Source organism: Mustelus asterias, chromosome 13, assembly GCF_964213995.1.
Source record: "Mustelus asterias chromosome 13, sMusAst1.hap1.1, whole genome shotgun sequence".
NCBI lineage: Eukaryota > Metazoa > Chordata > Chondrichthyes > Carcharhiniformes > Triakidae > Mustelus > Mustelus asterias.
In genome coordinates this window covers 69,963,510-69,982,326 of record NC_135813.1, presented here as the reverse complement: position 1 = coordinate 69,982,326, position 18,817 = coordinate 69,963,510, and the positions used below count along the sequence as shown (strand labels likewise).

The 18,817-nt window shown below is 41.3% G+C and overlaps 1 protein-coding gene across 1 annotated transcript in view; it reads left to right on the top strand.

Annotated features, from left to right (window-relative positions):
• The window catches only part of fbxw8 (F-box and WD repeat domain containing 8), a 179,336-nt gene that overhangs the window by 55,093 nt on the left and 105,426 nt on the right, over positions 1 to 18,817 (top strand). The window contains exon 5 of the mRNA XM_078226998.1: positions 1,708 to 1,865. Coding sequence (XP_078083124.1) covers positions 1,708 to 1,865 — 158 coding nt within the window. The remainder of the gene's footprint in view (positions 1 to 1,707; positions 1,866 to 18,817) is intronic.

The following is an 18,817-nucleotide window of genomic DNA, read 5'->3' as shown; positions in this document are numbered from 1 at the left end:
CCAATCAACCTAATTTGCACATCTTTGGACTGAGGGAGGAAACCGGAGCACCCAGAGGAAACCCACGCAGACATGGGGAGAATGTGCAAACTCCACACAGACAGTGACCCAAGCTGGGAATCAAACCCGGGTCCTTGGCACTGTGAGGCAGCAGTGCTAACCACTGTGCCACCGTGCTGCTTAGGAAGGTGAACTTTGACCATGCGCCTGATCACTAATCAGAGATCCTGTTGCATGTGCATGTTTGTGATCTTGGTGTGATGATAGAATCGGGTTTACATGTGAATAGCCAGCCTGAAGCCACCATCCAAAATCACGTTTGAAGAATGGACTTTTACGCAATGCAATATAAAGTTATTGGTGCAAATGAAATCATAGATATCTGGAGTGAAAACTTGCCTTCTTATAGGATCTTCTGCATTCTCAGAACGTCTGAAAGTACTAACAGCAAAATAATTGCTTTTGAAATCTCGTTACTGTTTTTGTAAATACCTTCAAGACAGATGGAGGCAAGGATAGAAAGTTGGTGGAATTAGGGAAAAAAGGACACTATTTCTTATACTCACTAAGCCTTGTCTTGTTTGTATATGAACACATGGTAGAATAGAAATTTTATCATGATAAAAATGACAGTGGCTCTTCTGACTCTTCTGCAAAGAGAAATTTTATTTTTATTGTTATTTATTTATATGTCATAAGTAGGCTTACATTAACACTGCAATGAAGTTTCTATGAAAATTCCCGAGTCACCACACTCCGCCGCCTGTTCAGGTACACTGAGGGAGAATTTAGCATGGTCAGTGCACCTAACCAGCACGTCTTTGGATTGTGGGAGGAAACCGGAGCACCCAGAGGAAACCCACGCAGACACAGGGAGAATGTGCAGACTCCGCACAGACAGTGACACAAGCCGGGAATTGAACCCGGCTCCCTGGCACTGTGAGGCAGCAGTGTTAACCACTGTGCCACCGTGTCACCTGTTAGTTTAAATATGGAATAATATTCTGGTTTTACGGCAATGGACATTTAAAGTGTGAGGGAGTTTTCAACTGTCACTAAACTTGCAGACTTTAGGCCGAGAAAATGTGGCAGTTTTGGTACTAAAGTACTGAATGGTGTTTCTCTTGGTTTGCCTTTTAAGGTGCCGGTTCTTAACCAGCAGCATCAATTCGTAGATACCAAGCTTTACGAGTAGAGTAGTAGGACAAAAATGTCACCAGTCCTTCTCACACAGCATGACTTTACTCTTGGATGGATTATCCAGTGAACTTGGGGGGCAGAGGGCGAAAGAGAGAGCAACAGAGGCTACAGCAACCTGGAATGCCTTTGCGCATCTACTAATATTCCCTCTATGGAAGTGTAGCAGGTGTTGTGCCCCCAAATATTTCCTGCAAACAATGCCCGTGGTGAGACTCACAGTAGCAAAGGTAACATTGTAATTTTATGTAATAATAGAATCATTTGAAAATTTTTGTGCCAGTAATTCTATGATCAGAATGATTACTGCTATTTACCTAGACCATAAACCTGATAAATTTGTCTTTTGTTGAGGTGATCGCTATCTTCTGTGGTTTAAATTATGCTCAGTGACCACATTTGCAGCTTGTGAGTCATAAACGTAGCTGCTGATATTATTTCCAATTAGTATCTTCAGTAGGTGGCCAGTATTTGGAATAAACAAGCAGACAATTGAACTGGTTCTTTCAGATACACATCAGGAGACGTGAGAATGTGGGACATAAGCACCTGGGACAGCAGTGCCTTGTATCTGGAAACGTCACGCAGCTCTGCAGAACTTGGACCGCGGCCACACGTCTCTTTTGTGAGGATAAATAGCACCATAGCAGTGGCGGCTTACAAGGGCGGTGAGTACCAAAAACACCACCACAGGGCTGTTCAACAATTAACAGCAGCAGCTGCTGCAGACATTTACTGTGAGGTTTAGAAAGGAACACTTCTGGCCAATAATCTAAATGCATTAGTGGGCAGCACAAACAAATTACCATTAATGTTGCTATTATGTCGTCCTAAAAGTGTAATGCCAGTATTTCAGTTCCAGTATATTGTAATGGGGAAAGGAGCATTTTGGCTGCTCCTCGAGGATGTGAATCTAGTTCAGGATGCTTTTCAAAAATGAACAAATCAATGCACATGAAAAGACAAATTTGAACAGCAAGATGCTTTCGGGAAATCAGTGGAAATACATTTTTTTGGTGGCGTGGCATGGATTTTATTATTTGACCATTTTATTATGACTTATAATGTAATTTTCATCCTATATTTTGAATGTTAAATAATGTAAATAGGATGCAATGTGAAGTACTAAAATAAAATTGGTGGAATTAGGGAAACAAGAGCACCATTTCTTAAAGTTTTTGAAGTTTATTTATTAGTGCCATAAGTAGGCTTACATTAACACTGCAATGAAGTTACTATGAAAATCCCCTGGTTGCCACACTCCAGCACCTGTTTGGGTACACTGAGGGAGAATTTATTGTGACCAATGCACCTAACCAGCATGCCTTTTGGATTGTGGGAGGAAACCGGAGCACCCGAAGGAAACCCATGCCGACGCGGGGAGAACATGCAGACTCCACACAGACAGCGACTTAAGCCGGGAATCGAATCAGGTCCCTGGCACTGTGAAACAGCAGTGCTAACCACTGTATCACTGTGCCCCCTCTTATCATACTTGGGTCACTGTCTGTGCGGAGTCTGCACGTTCTCCCCGTGTCTGCGTGGGTTTCCTCTGGGTGCTCTGGTTTCCTCGCACAGTCCAAAGATGTGCTGGTTAGGTGGATTGGCGATGCTAAATTCTCCCTCAGTGTATCCGAACAGGCACTGGGGTGTGGCAACCAGGGGATTTTCATAGTAACTCCATTGCAGTGTTAATGTAAGCCTACTTGTGATACTGATTAATAAATATCAATGAAATTAAGATTTCTCTTTGCAGAGTGTCTGCATGGGTTTCCTCCGAGTGCTCCGGTTTCCTCCCACAGTCCAAAGGTGTGTAGGTTAGGAGGATTAGCAGGGTAAATATGTGGGGTTACGGGTTAGGGCCTGGGTGGGATGCTCTGTCGGAGAGTCGGTGCAGACTCGATGGACTGAATGGCCTCCTTCTGCACTGTAGGGATACTAAGATTCTATGAAAAGCATAAGTAAAGCTTGCATTCATCTTTGATTGGATTGTTTGTTCAATATGCACAAGCACATGGAAGTGGTAAAAATCACTTGAAGAAGAGCATAATCCAGGCTTCAATGTTCCCTTTCAGACAAATAACACAGGTTAAATCATCACCACATTTTATTGCGTTGCCATTTTGAACATTTTCCACAGTCACTTTCAAACTGTTCACAGCAAGGTGAAGAAAATTTGTTGTGAGGTTGTTCAAACCCCAAACAAAATGTCCCGCAGTGATCAATGTTGCAACGTACCAGTGATTGAATAATCTGCCAACACTTTCTGATTGGCCACACACTAAGGGTGGTTACTTGAGTGAGGTACCAGAGGGTGATCAGCATCATTCACCTTCAGGAGAAATTAAAAGGGTAGAAAGGAGAACCCCAGTTGGAAACTTTGCTGTCAATAATGAATATTATTACTTATTACAAAATTGCCATCAATAACCTTAAGAAACCTTTTGCATTCAAAAATGCAGTAAAAATCAATTGAAGCAATATGATAAAATATGGAAGACATTCAAGACAAGTTGAGAAATAACCAGCAGGATGAAGATTTGAATCTAAACCCCATAATTCTATTATAATGACAGCAGGCAATTTCTCCTTTAACTCGTCTCACTTCCTCCATATAAAAGGTGTGGCTATGGGCACCCGTATGGGTCCCAGTTATGCCTGTCTCTTTATGTGTTATGTGGAGCATTCCCTGTTCCAGTCCTACTCCGGCCCCCTCCCACAACTCCTTTATCAGTACATCGACGATGATTTCGGTGACGCTTCATGCTGTCATCTGGACCTGGAAAAACGTATCAATTTCGCTTCCAATTTCCACCCCTTTATCACCTTCACATGGTCCATCCCTTCCTTGACCTCTCTGTCTCTATTTCTGGTCATAAACTGTCCACTCGTATTCATTACAAGCCCACCGACTCCCACAACTACCTTGACTATAGCTCTTCACACCCCACATCCTGTAAGGACTCCATCCCATTCCTCACCTCTGCTGCATCTGTTCCAATGATGCCACTTTCCGAAATAGCGCTGCTGATATGTCTTCCTTCTTCCCCAATCGTGGTTTTCCACCCTCTGTGGTTGACAGGGCTCTCAACTGCATCCAACCCAGCCCCCGGGCTACTGCTCTAACTCCCTCCCCTCCCTCCCAGAACCAGGATGGCATCTTATCCTCACTTTTCACCCCACCAGTCTCTGCATTCAAAGGATCATCCTCCCACCATTTCCGCCAACTCCAGCATGATGCCACTACTCGAAACATCTTCCCCTCACCCCCCATTCAGGGCAACTGCCATAATTCCCAGGCAGTATCTTAACCATCTGAACCTGTGTCCAGCCATTCACGCATTCTGATCACTTAATGGACACTTTTAGCACCTTCTTAGCTTTCTGTATCCTCGTATACATTCCCTTTGCCCTATTCCACTCCCTCACCCTCACAGTGTAAGTCTTTGCTGATTCTCTTTGTTCTCAGCTCTGACAAAAGATCATCTTGACTCAAAACATTGGCTCTATTCTGTCTCCACAGATGCTGTCAGACCCGCTGAGATTTTCCAGCATTTTCTATTTTTATTTTGATTCATCATTCATTCATAGGATGTGAGCCCTGCTGGCAAGGTCAGATTTTGTTGCCTATCCATAATTGCCCTTGAGAAGGTGATGATGAACTTTCCTGAACTGCTGCAGTAAATTGTGAACAACAGTGGTCCGAGCACTGATTCTTGTGCAGTCCCATTCCTGTTTGCAAAACTATCTTTTACACCTACTGTGTTTTCTCGATTGTAGCCAGCTTGTTATCCATTTTTTCTTCTCCACATACTGTAATCTTAGTCTAGAATGAAGTATGTTATCTAAGGCCCCTTGAAAATCCAAATACAATACATCGATGCACTTCTGTGTTTACTCTTTCTGTTACTTTGAAGAATTCAAAGTATGACGTTGCCTTTTAAAATCTGTGCTGACAGTTCTTTGTTTTCAGTTTTTAGATGATTTTTATTAACTTTTTGAGTAAGGATTCCATTATCCTAGCCTTCCTACCACTGATGACAAGCTAATTGGCCTATTTTTCCCTGGGCTTGTTCTGTCTCCCACATTACATATAGAAATCACATTTTCTCTCTGCCAGTCCTCTGGCACTAATCAATTTTCTAGTAAATTTTTATGTATATGTAATAGTGTCTCAGCTATAACTTCCCTAGTTTCCTTGAAATGTGTGCAGAGACAAACGCTGCAGTCAAGTACACTGCCAGTTAGAGTGTGCCAACTCCAAAATGTTCAGTTTTTTAATACTTTTTTTTGTCTATTAACCAATCCTCAATCCATGACAATATAACTCTCATTTCCTGTGTACTAATTTTGTGTGAAAATCTCTTGTGTAGCACCTTGGTTAATGTTTTTTGAAAGTCTAAAGACATGACATCTACTGGTTCGCATACCCCCCCACCTCCCCATCCCCTCCAACCATCCATTCTACTAGTTACATTGTCAGTAAATTTATCAGTTTACTTTTCACCCATGCTGACTTTGCTTAATCATACTATGCCCTTTTACCACATCCCTAAAATTCTAACATCGTTTTACCACTGATGTGAGATTAATTTACTGTTTTCGCTCTTCCTTCTTAAAAAGCAGGATTAAGTTTGTGAACTTCCAATCCTTGTGATTTTTTTGTCTAGAATTTAAGTAATTCTGGAAGATCAAAACCAACGTATCCACTGTCTCCAAAGCTACATCTTTCAAAAGCCTAGGATGCAGATCGTCAGTCCAAGGGATTCATTGTCATTTGGCCCCATCGATTTCTCCAGTATTATTTCTTTCTTTATTTTGATTTCTTGAATTCCCTCATTCTTGCTAGATTCTTGTTTCATCATGCTTTCTACTGTGAAGACAGATACAAAACATTTGTTCAATGTGTTACGATCCTTGGAAAGACCTCAGGATGTGGGGGAGATCCGGTTAGGGACAAATAGCATTTAGGTTTAGGTTGATCAAGGTTGAGATTCAAGACACCTGCTTTTGGAATAAAGCCACAAAATTCCATGTGTCGTGAACAAACAAAGACAAACTTTACTGTACACACTCAGATAAAACAATCTACAAAGTTTGTCATATGCTCTGATGTTAAAGTAAAAAAGTTTAAAGTTTATTTGTTAGTCACAAGTAGGCTTACATTAACACTGCAATGAAGTTAGTGAAAATCCCCGGCGCCTGTTTGGGTACACTGAGGGAGAATTTAGCATAGCCAATTCACCTAACCTGCACATCTTTGGACTGTGGGAGGAAACCGGAGCACCCGGAGGAAACCCATGCAGACACGGGGAGAACGTGCAAACTCCACACAGACAGTGACCCAAGCCGGGAACTGAGCCCAGGTCCCTGGTGTGTGAAACAGCAGTGCTAACCACTGTGTGCCACCGTGTCATTCAGAGTAAGTCTGAGGTACATGTGAATTAGCAGACTAAATATGGTCGAACACACCAGTACAAGGTAAATGACAGATTTCATGGATTTCTCAGAAACCCACTCAGATGTCAATAAACACCAGGTCAAACGCTCTCATTGAAACACTGTCTTGAGAGGGATACCCATCTTCACCTTCAAAGAATTCTCCTTGGAATTCCCCCAAAAGGTTGCTCCCACTTGGATAGCTTTTAACAATGGCCCAACTCACAGGATTTCAATCTTGCCTTCTGAGATTCCTTTTCCCTGGGTTCCCAGGCACACTCAACGTTACCTTACAAGAACACTTTCGGATTATTTACTGTGCCAAGCAGAACACCACTGCTCCAAAGGAGTACCCTAGCCCCAACGGCTCACAGTACAGAGTCAGTCTGCAAACTGCTGTTCTTGCTATAAAATCGGAGCCTTTTTCTTTGCTGCCTTCTTTTAACTTTCTTAACAGGACCTATCCCTGTCCCCGCGTCTGTAACACCGGCAGACTACTGCTTCAAGAAGAGCTGTTTACTGACCCTTCAATTGACCTGGGAACTAATCAAATCGCTCCCAGAAGGCCTCACCCCGCAGGAACCAACGTGACAGTCATTGAAACATCCTGTATCTTAAATGTTACAATCTCCACAGATTTAGCACCCAGGGACACTTTTTTTTCGAATTTTTATTCAATCCAAATCCAAATTCCAATTGAATTCAATTCAAGGTCCCCACAAGAGAGACAAACAAGATCCAAGCTGACAAGATGAGGCATTGCACCCCATCTTGGGACACAATGACTTGAATTCATAACAAATGTCTCTGCCATACCCTTATTGTGCATAATAATTTCACCTCTCTCTGCCTTCAATGGGCTCACATTTTCTTTCACTAATAGCTTCCTATTTACTTAACCATTGAAAGTTTTATAATTTATTTTTATGTTTCTTGTTGGTCTGCTCTTATCTTTCCTTATCAATTTCATGGCCCTCCTTGGCTGAACTCTAAAATCCTTTCAATCTCATGTTTTGGCAACATTATAAGCTGCTTCTCTGGATCTAATACAACCTTAAAACTCCCATTGTTGGACAACTTTTTCTATGGGAGCTTTTGTGCTTTATGTGAGTTTGCTCACGAGTGCTATTTGAACCCCTGACCTATGGATTCCGAAGTGAGTGCTACCATTGAAGCCAAACTGGCACTTTAAGCTGAGCGTGTACTTCTCAGTACTCCACATATTTTTGAAAACAATAGGATGTGGCTGATGGTAGCCAAGTGACATATTGATTAACCATTCTTGTTGCCCGTGGAATGCGATAGTGGGTTGCTTTCTTGAACTGCTAAAATCCTTCTGGTGTATGTGTTCCCACAGTGGTGTTAGGTAACGACTTCCAAATTATTAGTCCAGTGACAATCAAGCAGCATACATTATAAACTCCCAGTCAGGATGGTGTAGTGCCTCTCGGGTCCTTAGAGGTGATGGTGTTCGCTTGCATAACAGAACTACTTTTGACTTTCTTGATGGCAGAGGCCATTAGGGAGGGAGGTTTTGCCGAAATAACCTTGGTAAGTTGCCACAGTACATCCTATAGATCATACATATTACAGCCATAGTGCACCAATGTACTCTGTAATATTGCACATTTGCCACAGTTAGAATGAATCTACTGTCATCATGATAGAAAAAAGAGAGCTCGTTTTGGGAGAACATGAGTAAGAAACTTAAAATGTCAGTCCAATGGATGGTTGGCCTCCGAATTTGAAACTTACTGATTAGCAGCACTTTGCTGTCCAATAACAAGCAAATGGATAGGATGGGAGTGTTATCTGATATTTGAAACCATAAAGGAGAAAACATTCATTAGCAGCATGTATATTTTATTTTAATTTGCTTTCAGTTCTATTACTTTGGTACATTTGACATCCACATACAGGGCCAGATTTTGCTGGAGAGCAACATCTCATGACACGCCCCATTAGATTAGATTTGTTTGTGCATGTTGAAGCTTTCAAATATTTAACTGACAAAGGAGCTGAAAGTGACTATTTTAATGCACAAATTGGGCAACAATGTAACAGTTTCCAATTCTGTTCAAGATAGGCTGATGTTTTTTCATTAAAAATATTGCGTGCTATTCAAACATCATTATTTTATTCAGCAAAATCCACACATTCATCTGCAGCATGTTAAAGCGTTAAATTTTTGAAGTGCAGTTTTTCCCCAGGTGCGTAAGTATTTCTAGAAGTACTTTATATCAGCATTGTAATTTTATTTTCTGTACTTTCACATGAACGGTGAAAGTTGGATCTATCTTGGGGAGGTGGGGGGCAGGAGTTGGGCACAGAGATTTATAACTTATAATTGTAAATTAATTTAAAAACTATTTTCTCCCCCAATGGAGTGGTTTTTGTTTTTGAAAAAAAACAATTTTGTGCAGTTTGGAAAAAATGATCTTCGGAGGTAAATGCAAGTCAGTAACATTTTAAAAACACAGTTGCTGTTGCAGAGACATTTCCAGGGTTTTGGAACAATCTCTCTGGTCACTGAAAAGTTCTGACTGGCAAATAGCTCACAGATAATAGGTAAATTATTTTGAAAAAAGAGAGTTATACTGTAAAGCAGGACTGAATGATGACATTGCCCAAATTTTCTGGCCTGCAGCAAAGTGATGATGCTCAGCTCCGACCGCCAAAAGAACTGCCCAAAAGCTCTACTGACCTCTGTGATGTGGATTTTATCTTAGCCGACATGAATTCGTTCTGACATTAGCTCATGGGAATTGTCAACGTCCAACAATAGCCATGTCATCAAGCAGGCGAAGCAGCCAATCATGTTGAAGAATCTTCCCAGATTGCAAACTAGGACATAAAAAAGCAGTGATTATCTTTGACTTTTTAGTCATTTTATGGACACAGAAATAAAGATTGGAATTTGGGATCAAGTTGGTGGAATTTGGGATTAAGTTAGAAGCTGAAATTTCGTAAACTTTGAAAAAACATGTTTTAAGAAATCCTTGAAATTTTCTTATCATCGTGGAGGAATTTGGCATTCCACAGTAACATTAGTTTATCAGGGACAGCAAAGTTGTTCAATCAATGATTATGACATGCTACACCATTTTAAAAACCCAAGTAAACTCATTCAACTAAAGCATAACTTTTTCAAAGCCTTTTACAGTGAGACTAAATGTCTCTGAATTAAGTCTCAATGACTCTTAATGGCGTAAAAGTGGAAGTTTACGTGAAATCAAATTACTTTTTAAAGATTTCCATCTATGACGACTTCAGCAGCACATTATTTGGAGGAGCCGAGAATCACTGACAATTTCTAGATTTCTGCATTTGACTACTACAGACATGGATCCCAGAGGTTGCTGTCGCTTTCATAGTTGTATTGACAGTGGACATTGACAGTTCCATTGTCAGCCCAACCACAAAATGAGGGCCACTGAATAAGGTTTAATTGGGGTATTTGAATTGATATGCTGATATGTATATTCACCTTATTAAATGAATCTATGGTATTAATAATTTAACAGGAGCAAACATGAGCCCTTGCCTAATACCACATCAGTAGTCACCTGAAGAAGGGGCTCAGAGCCTCGAAAGCTTGTGTGGCTTTTGCTACCAAATAAACCTGTTGGACTTTAACCTGGTGTTGTTAAACTTCTTACTGTAATACCACATCGACAAACGTTTGTCTATTTGACCACAGTACTCCCTTTAAATTTAGAATGATGAAAGATTATCTCTTCTTTGAAAGCTTAGGCGAATCAGCAAAATAGTACATTCTTGCTGCGGTATTTTATCAGCAGATTAATTCAAGAGCTTTTACATTAGCCTTACATTAGCCAGAATTTTTCTACTGCACATCCCTTAAATTAGTATGTAAAAATTGGATCTAAAATAGCTGTCAGGCACTAACTTCAAGGTGACAGAGTTTAAAGTTAAGGGTGCTAAAAGGAAATAGGAGACGTAAACTATATTTTTTCATAAGATTTTGATAGAAGTTTGGAACAGGCTATCAACAAGGTCGTGGGATTGATAAAAGGACGGGATGAAATCCAATATTTGAATTGAGTGACTTTAAATAAAAACAGTAGATTCTAAATTTGATTTATGGCCATTAGCTCTAGAATTGCAGTGAGGAACCTGTTGGTTACTTTATAGAGAAAAAAATACTTTGAAACAATTACCTGCACAGCCCAATGCTCTTCTGCTGTCTGAAACATCAATGTCACACTGTAGGGAGATACACCATTGGAGCTGGAGTTTTCAGCTGTCCGCTGGAAGATTAGCCAGTACGCACTCTGAAAATGGAGCCAATGGTTCAAAAATAACTAAAGTTCACATGGTGCAGGGAGGAATAAAAAGATTTCAAGTTTTCAACCTTGTACAAGTTTAAGCAAGGATATTAAAACAAAACTGAATTAAAGTTTAAACTTTATTCATTAGTCACAAGTAAGGCTTACATTAGCACTGCAATGAAGTTACTGTGAAATTCCCTAGTCACCACACTCCGGCGCCTGTTCGGGTCAATGCGCCTAACCAGCACACCTTTCAGACTCTGGGAGGAAACCCACGCAGACACGGGGAGTACATACAAACTCCACACACAGACAGTGACCCAAGCCGGGAATCAAACCCAGGTCCCTGGTGCTGTGAGGCAATAGTGCTAACCACTGTGCCACCGTGCCGCCCCACAGTTCAAGGTGTTGCTTATAATTTAGTTTGTTGCTGTGAGATGGTTCATGTTTGTCTTGGGAAATAACAGCAGCAATTTACATTTCTGAAGTGCCTTTGACAGAGAAAAACACCCTAAGACCCTGCAGAGGTGTGAGAAGAAAGGGACAAGAGGGTGAACGTTTATGATGTTCAAAACAAAGTGCAGCCATTGAGTCTAAAGTTAGATCATGATTAACAACCATCTGTTGCTGCAGGAACTTGCTTGAGCTTTGAACATGGGAATAACCTTCTTGGTTATGTCAGTGTTACTTCAACAAGAGCTACAGATCGCCCATAAATATGTCACTAAACACTTGAGAAAAGGATCCCCGTGAAACATAAACAGATGATGCTCATCCACTAAAAATGTTTTATATAATATTCATCTAATGTAAATAAAATTTAAAAATTCACAGCAGCAGCTGGTATTTAGGCACTTCGCAGGAATGTTCTGTAACAAGGTATGACATCAAGCCACGTAGGGAGATCCTAGGTTAGGTAACCAAAAGCTAGGTCAAAGAGGTAGCTTTGAGGGAGTGTCTGAAAAATTGTCTTGCACTCATCAAGATAATTACAAGAATACCAATCAAAAACAGAAAATGCTGGAAAATGCAGCAAATCTGACAGCATTTGTGGGGAGAGTAGAGTGCCAACGTTTCAAGTCTAGAACTGAGAGCAAAGAGAACCCGCAAAGATTTATACTATGAGGGCGGTTGGGGGGGGGGGGGGGGGGAGGAGGGTGGAATGGCACAAAGGGAATGTAAATAAAGATACAGAAGGCTGAGAAAGTGCTAAAAGTGTCCATTAAGTGATCAGAATGCATGAATGGCAGAACAGAGACTACCTGAGGAATGTGGCAGTTGCCCTGAAGGGAGGGGGCGGGGGGCGGGGACAAGTAGAAGAGCTGGAATGGAGAAGTGGAAAAATGGAAGTGAGAGAGAACGATGATGATATAATGAATGAGATGAAACAAAATGAAATAAAATAAATGGAAATGGGGTGAAGGTGGAGGAGAGAGTTCATGCTCTGAAGTTGTTGAACTCAATGTTCAGCTCAGAAGGCTGTAAAGTGCCCAATCGGAAGACGAGGTGCTGTTCCTCCAGTTTGCATTGGGGTTCACTCGAACATTGCAGAAGGCCAAGGATGGACATATGGACAGAAGAGCAGTGTAGCGTGTTGAAGTGGCAAGCAACAGGAAGGTCTGGGTCCTGCTTGCGGACGGACTAAAGATGTTCAGCAAAGCGGTCACCCAGTCTGCGTTTGGTCTCTCCAATGTAGAGTAAACCGCATTGGGAGCAGTGAATGCAATAGACCAGATTGAAGGAGGTGCATGTGAAGTGCTATGAGAGGGAAGACAATTTTGAGGGTATTTGGAGAGATTAGGGTTAACGACGCAGGTGGAGAAGGTAGTCAAGAAGGCATACAGCATGCTTGCCTTCATTGGCCGGAGCATTGGGTTTAAAATTTGGCAAATCATGTTGCAACTTTATAGAACCTTAGGCCGCACTTGGAATATAGCGTTCAATTCTGGTCGCCACACTACAAGAAGGATGTGGAGGCTTTGGAGAGGGTACAGAAAAGATTTGCCAGGATGTTGCCTGGTCTGGAGGGCATTAGCTATGAGGAGAGGTTGGAGAAACTTGGTTTGTTCTCATTGGAACGGCGGAGGTTGAGGGGCGACCTGATAGAAGTCTACAAGATTATGAGAGGCATGGACAGAGTGGATAGTCAGAAGCTTTTTCCCAGGCTGGAAGAGTCAATTACGAGGGGGCATAGGTTTAAGGTGCGAGAGGCAAGGTTTAAAGGAGATGTACGAGGCAGGTATTTTATGTAGAGGGTGGTGGGTGCCTGGAGCTCACTGCCGGGGGAGGTAGTGGAAGCAGATATGATAGTGGCTTTTAAGGGGCGTGTTGACAAATACATGAATAGGATGGGATTGGAGGGATATGGTCTCCAGAAAGATGGGGGGTTTTAGTTAAGTCGGGCAGCATGGTCGGTGCAGGCGTGGAGGGCCAAAGGACCTGTTCCTGTGCTGTAATTTTCTTTGTTCTTTGCTGAAATTTTAGATTTTTATCGTTTTAATTTTTATTTGTGGTGATATGAAATGTACTAGGATACAAGGAAATAAAGTAGCTTTCATCCAAACACAATGTTTTGCGTCCCATATCAGTAATGTAAATGATCTACAGACAAGGTAAATGTAAGACGTTTAATAAAAGAAATAGCTAGCAGATCTCCCTGTGGTCTTGCCCCAGAGTAATCTTGGGAAAGGAGCATATTTTTGTTTGTTTGTGATGATTGAGGGCCGACCTGGGCCATTCCTTCAAGGCCACTGCTTAACTACTTCCTTTTGGGAGCAGGTCAAAATATTTTATGAGATCAGTCATTACAACTTCCTCTGGATTAGCAACCTCCCTGTGGCCACAGCAGGTGCCCCACCTGAAATTCACCATAGAGATTGTTTTGGCATCAAGTGCATTCACATTTCTTTTTTTTTCCTGCCATAATCCAAAATTAGGCATGTTGCAGAAGATGGAGATGGGACATAGGAAATGATCCATGTTGTAGATTGCATATATTTGCTACTAAATACAAAGAAAATTCATCTTTGACATGATGTAGTTGAAATAGAATGGCATGCCATTTGTGTGAAACTTGCATGGTGTCGCGAATAGCAGATATTTGTAGTTGCAGTAAAGGGAACAGACCCATTCAAACTCCCAACAGGCAGTTTTATATACTATAACTGTAACACTGGTTGTTAAATTTGCATGACTCCTACTTTTAAAATGCTCTGTGTCAATAAATCTTAGATTTGGAGGTTTCTAGGAGTTGCACAAAATGTTCATTTTGTGAGTGAGTAATTTATCATGTTGAAGAGATCTGCAATAAATCAGTGACTAATATCTGTATGATGTAGACCATTTGGCATGTCAACGAGATTGCAAAATTGGTCTGTAATGTTTTGTCAGAATAGGATCTTGTGAAATAATACACTTATCATTGCTGGTTTTATCACTTAATATTTAAATTTAGGTGCCCCAAATACATGTTGACACTTGTGAATTCTGCTATAACGTTAAATGGAAAGTAATGGATATCTGGATAATGGATGAGATTAATTACCAAGCAATAGTTTAACTGGTGGGGGAGTTACAAGATCCTACAGTATTGGAGCAGAACTGAAATTTATACCAGCATCTGAAACAGCAAATGAGATTGTGGCCTTAAAAATAATCCATATTATTTTGTATTTCTCATGACGTCGCTTTTGTACATATTAAAAATCATGTATAGATCGTACTACTTGACTTCAAGACTCTTCTTCATTGGGGCATAGAGTCATTTACAGCTCACTCCTTTATATTAACATTTATCATTGTAAATTGATATGCTGTCGTAAGTAGATGAAATGTGGTGATCATGAAAAGGTGGCTCTATGAATAAAGGACTTCGATTTAATATGATGTCTTTCAAAACCTCAGGACATTCCAAAGCACTTTTACAACTAGTGAAGTACTTTTAGAAATGTAGTTACTGTTGTATTGTATAAAACAAGTTTTTTGAAGTCTTTCCCAACCCCATTATTATCTTATACACTAAAAAATGTGCATTCATTAACTGTAGGCAGCACAAGGTGTAATTTACCAGTAAATGCGATGGAATGATCTTGGTCTCCTGGAGACGAGCTTCGAGGCAGGACTGTGAGGAATTCCACAAAAGCTGATGGGTTCCCATCTCCGGGCGATCTTCCGCCCGATTGCAGCAGGTAGCCAATTTGCATCGATAAGTGACCATTTGTGGTCTGACTGAGGTTGCTGCCAGATCTTGCAGATATTGCCGGAGGCAGAAGGGCTGAGGGCCAAAGCCCAGCAGGTTCCTGAACAATAGAGATGCAGTGGCAGACTTTTAAGGAGATATTTAATAACTCTCAGCTAAATTTATCCCGATGAGAAAGAAAGACTCTTTGAGAAGAATGCATCGTGCTTGGCTAAATAAAGAATTTAAGGATAGTATCGAATTGAAAGAAACACTGTATAATCTGCAAAGATCAGACAATTAGGTGGATGTTAAGAACCAGCAAAGAATGACTTAAAAAATAATGAAGAGGGAGAAGGTGGAGTATGAGAGAAAGATGGCTAGAAATATAAAAATAGATAGTAAAAGTTTCTCCCTTACATTAGTTACTCTTTCCCTTTTTAAAGAAAGTGTTAGTGCTCGAGAGAGAGTGTCTGGGGAATTCATAATGGAAAGAAGGAAATTGCAGAAGAGCTGCACAGGTATTTTGTATCTGTCTTCACCATAGAAGACTTTGAAAACTTCGCAAAGATACTGGAAAATCAAGAGGTGAAAGGGAGGGAGGAACTTCAAACTGTCACCATCACCAGGGCAAAGTTACTGGGGAAACAGTGAGACCCACGACCTAATGGCCTGCATCCTGGGGTCTTACAAGAAGTGGCTGCAGTGATAGGAGAGGCATTGGTTCTAATGTTAAAATATTCCTCATATTCTGGAAGAGTTCCAAGAGATTGGAAGATAATAAATGTAACACCTTTATTCAAGGCAGGAGGAAGACAGAAGGTAGGAAACTTTAGGCCACGTAGCCTCACATCTTTCAAAGGGAAATTGCTAGAACCCATTACTAATGAGCCAAAAGCAGAATGGTTAGAAAATTACAATGGGTTCAGACAGAGTCAACATGATTTTGTGAAAGGGAAATCATGTTTAACTAATTAGAGTTATTTGAGGAAGTAACAAGCAAGATGGATAAAGGAGAATCTGTAAATGTGTTGTACTTGGATTTCCAAAAAGCTTTTGATAAGGTGCCACATCAAAGGTTACTCCCAAAACAAGAGCTCAAGGTGTAGGGGGTAACATCTTAGCATGGATAAATGACTGAATAGCTAACAGGAAGTAGAGAGTAGGGATAAATGGGTCTTTTTCAAGTTGGCAAGCTGCAATTAGAGGAATGTTATAGGGATCAGTGCTGGGGACCTCAACTATTTAGAATCTATATTACTGACTTGGATGAAGAAACCGAATGTAATAATAGCTAAATTTTTCCGATGACATCAAGATAGGTAGGAAATTAACTTATCAAGAGGAAGTAAATATAGATAACTTAAATGAACGGGCAAAGTTTGACAGATGGTGTATAATGTGGGAAAATGTGAACTTGTCCACTTTGGCAGGAAGAATAGTAAAGTAGTATACTATTTAAATAGAGAGAGATTGCAGTATAGAGGGATCTGGGTGTCCTGGTACATGATTGTACATGTTTGCTTTTGTGGGGAGACCAGAGCTACGGGCAACAGTTTAAAAATATAAGGTCTCCCTTTTAAAATGGGGATGAGAATCTTTTTCTCCAGGGATCATTTGTTTGTGGAATTATCTTTCTCGGAAATCAGTGGAAGCTGGATCATTGAATTTATTCAAAGCTGAGTTAAATAGGTTATTGATAGACAAGGGAAGCTAGGATTATGGGGGAATTGAGGAAAATGACGTTGAGACCACCATTAGATAAACCATGATCTTATTGAATGGTGGAGTAGGTTTGAAGGGCAGAATGGCCTACTCCGCAATCATCTTCCTGTTGAAGTGACATGCAGGTGGCTGGCGTGGAGGTGGTAGGTGAGGTGTTGGTGGTGGGGAGGGATACATGAGGGCTCTTGTATTAACCCCTCCACTTGCTCGACTGGAGCTGCAGCTATCAGTGGGGCACAGCTGCTGCTGCTGGCTATCTTGTGGTCACAGTTTATTTAATTCAATTCGAGCCTGTTCAGCAGACGCCTCGATGGAGACGTCCCGGGGTTCTTCTCTGACAGTGGCAGCACCATCTCTGCCGTCCTTCTAAGGCTGCAGGCCCTCTGATTGGGCTTCTTAATTGGCTGCCTCCAGGCAAATTTCCCAGTTGGGCTCTCTGACAGGCAGAGCAGAGTCGGGATCCAGAAATGGTTCCAACTCAGGATCATAGCCTCAGAGCAGAAGATTCTGCCCACAGTGTTCAACTTACCATCCTTCATTTTAAACAAAATGCCTTAAATTTGAAAAAAAAGACTTTGAAGACAGAATTAAGCCAGTTATTTCCAAAAGGTTTCTTAAGATCTATACTGAGCAACTAATAATAGGAAGGCAAATCAACCTTGAAAGGACATAACCGTTTACCCACAGATTTATTTTGGCAGCAGAATAATAAATTGTGCATAACATGGTTTGAAACAGCACATCTTGTAACAGTTGATTTTTGTGCAAGTTGCTAATCATTTGGGGAGGGATTTAGATTTAGTTTTTTTTGTTCATTGTTTACAGATGTGGGCACCATTGGCTAGATCAGCATTTATTGCCCACCTCTAGTTGCCCTTCATAAGGTGGTGGAGCTGCCTTCTTGAACCTCTGCAGTCCCTGAGGTGTAGGCAGACTCACAGTGCTGTTAGGGAGAGAGTTCCAGAATTTTGACCCAGCCACAGTGAAGGAACTACGATATATTTCCAAGTCTTGGAGGGGAACCTCTAGATGGTGGTGTTCCCAGGCATCGGCTGCCCTTGTCCTTCTAGATGGTCATGGTCCCGGGTTCAAAAGATGCTGCCTAAGGAACTTTGATGAGTTCCTTCAGTGCATTTTGTAGATGGTACACACGTCTGCCACTGTTCGTCAGTGGTGGAGGGAGTGAATGTTTTTGGAAGGGGTAATAATCAAGCAGACTGCTCTGTCCTGGATAGTGTCAAGCTTCTTGACTATTATTGGAGCTGCATTCATGCAGGCAAATGGAGAGTCTTCCATTACACTCCTGATGTGTGCCTTATTAGATGGTGGACAGCTTTGGGGAGTCAGGAGGTGAGTTACTTGCAGCAGGATTCCTAGCCTTTGTCCTACTCTGGTAACCACAGTATTTATGTGGCTAGTCCAGTACAGTTTCTGCTCAGTAAAATCCCCCCCAAGATGTTGATAGTGGGGAATTCAGCAATGGTAATGCCATTGAATGTCAAGAGTGATATTTACATTGCCCCTTGGTCATTGCCTGGCACTTGGCACTTGCCTGGATATTGTCCAAGTCTTGCTACATTTGGACATGGACTGTCTTAGTATCTGAGGAGTTGAAAATGATACTGAACATTTTGTAGTCATTAGCAAACATCCCCACTTATATCCTTATGATGGAAGGAAGATCATTGATGAAGTAGCTGAAGATGGTTGGGCCTAGGACACTACCCAGAGGAACTCGTGCAGTGATGTCCTGGAGCTGAGATGATTGACCTCCAGCCACCACAACCATCTTCCTTTGTGCTAGGTATGACTCCAATCAGCGGGGAGTTTTCCCCCTGATTCCCATTGACTTCAGTTTTGCTAGGGCTCCTTGATGCCATACTTGCTCAAATACTATTTTGATGGGCAGTCACTCTCACCTCACCTATGGCATTCAACTCTTTTGTCCATGTCTGAACCAAGGGTGTAATGAGTTCAGGAGCTGAGT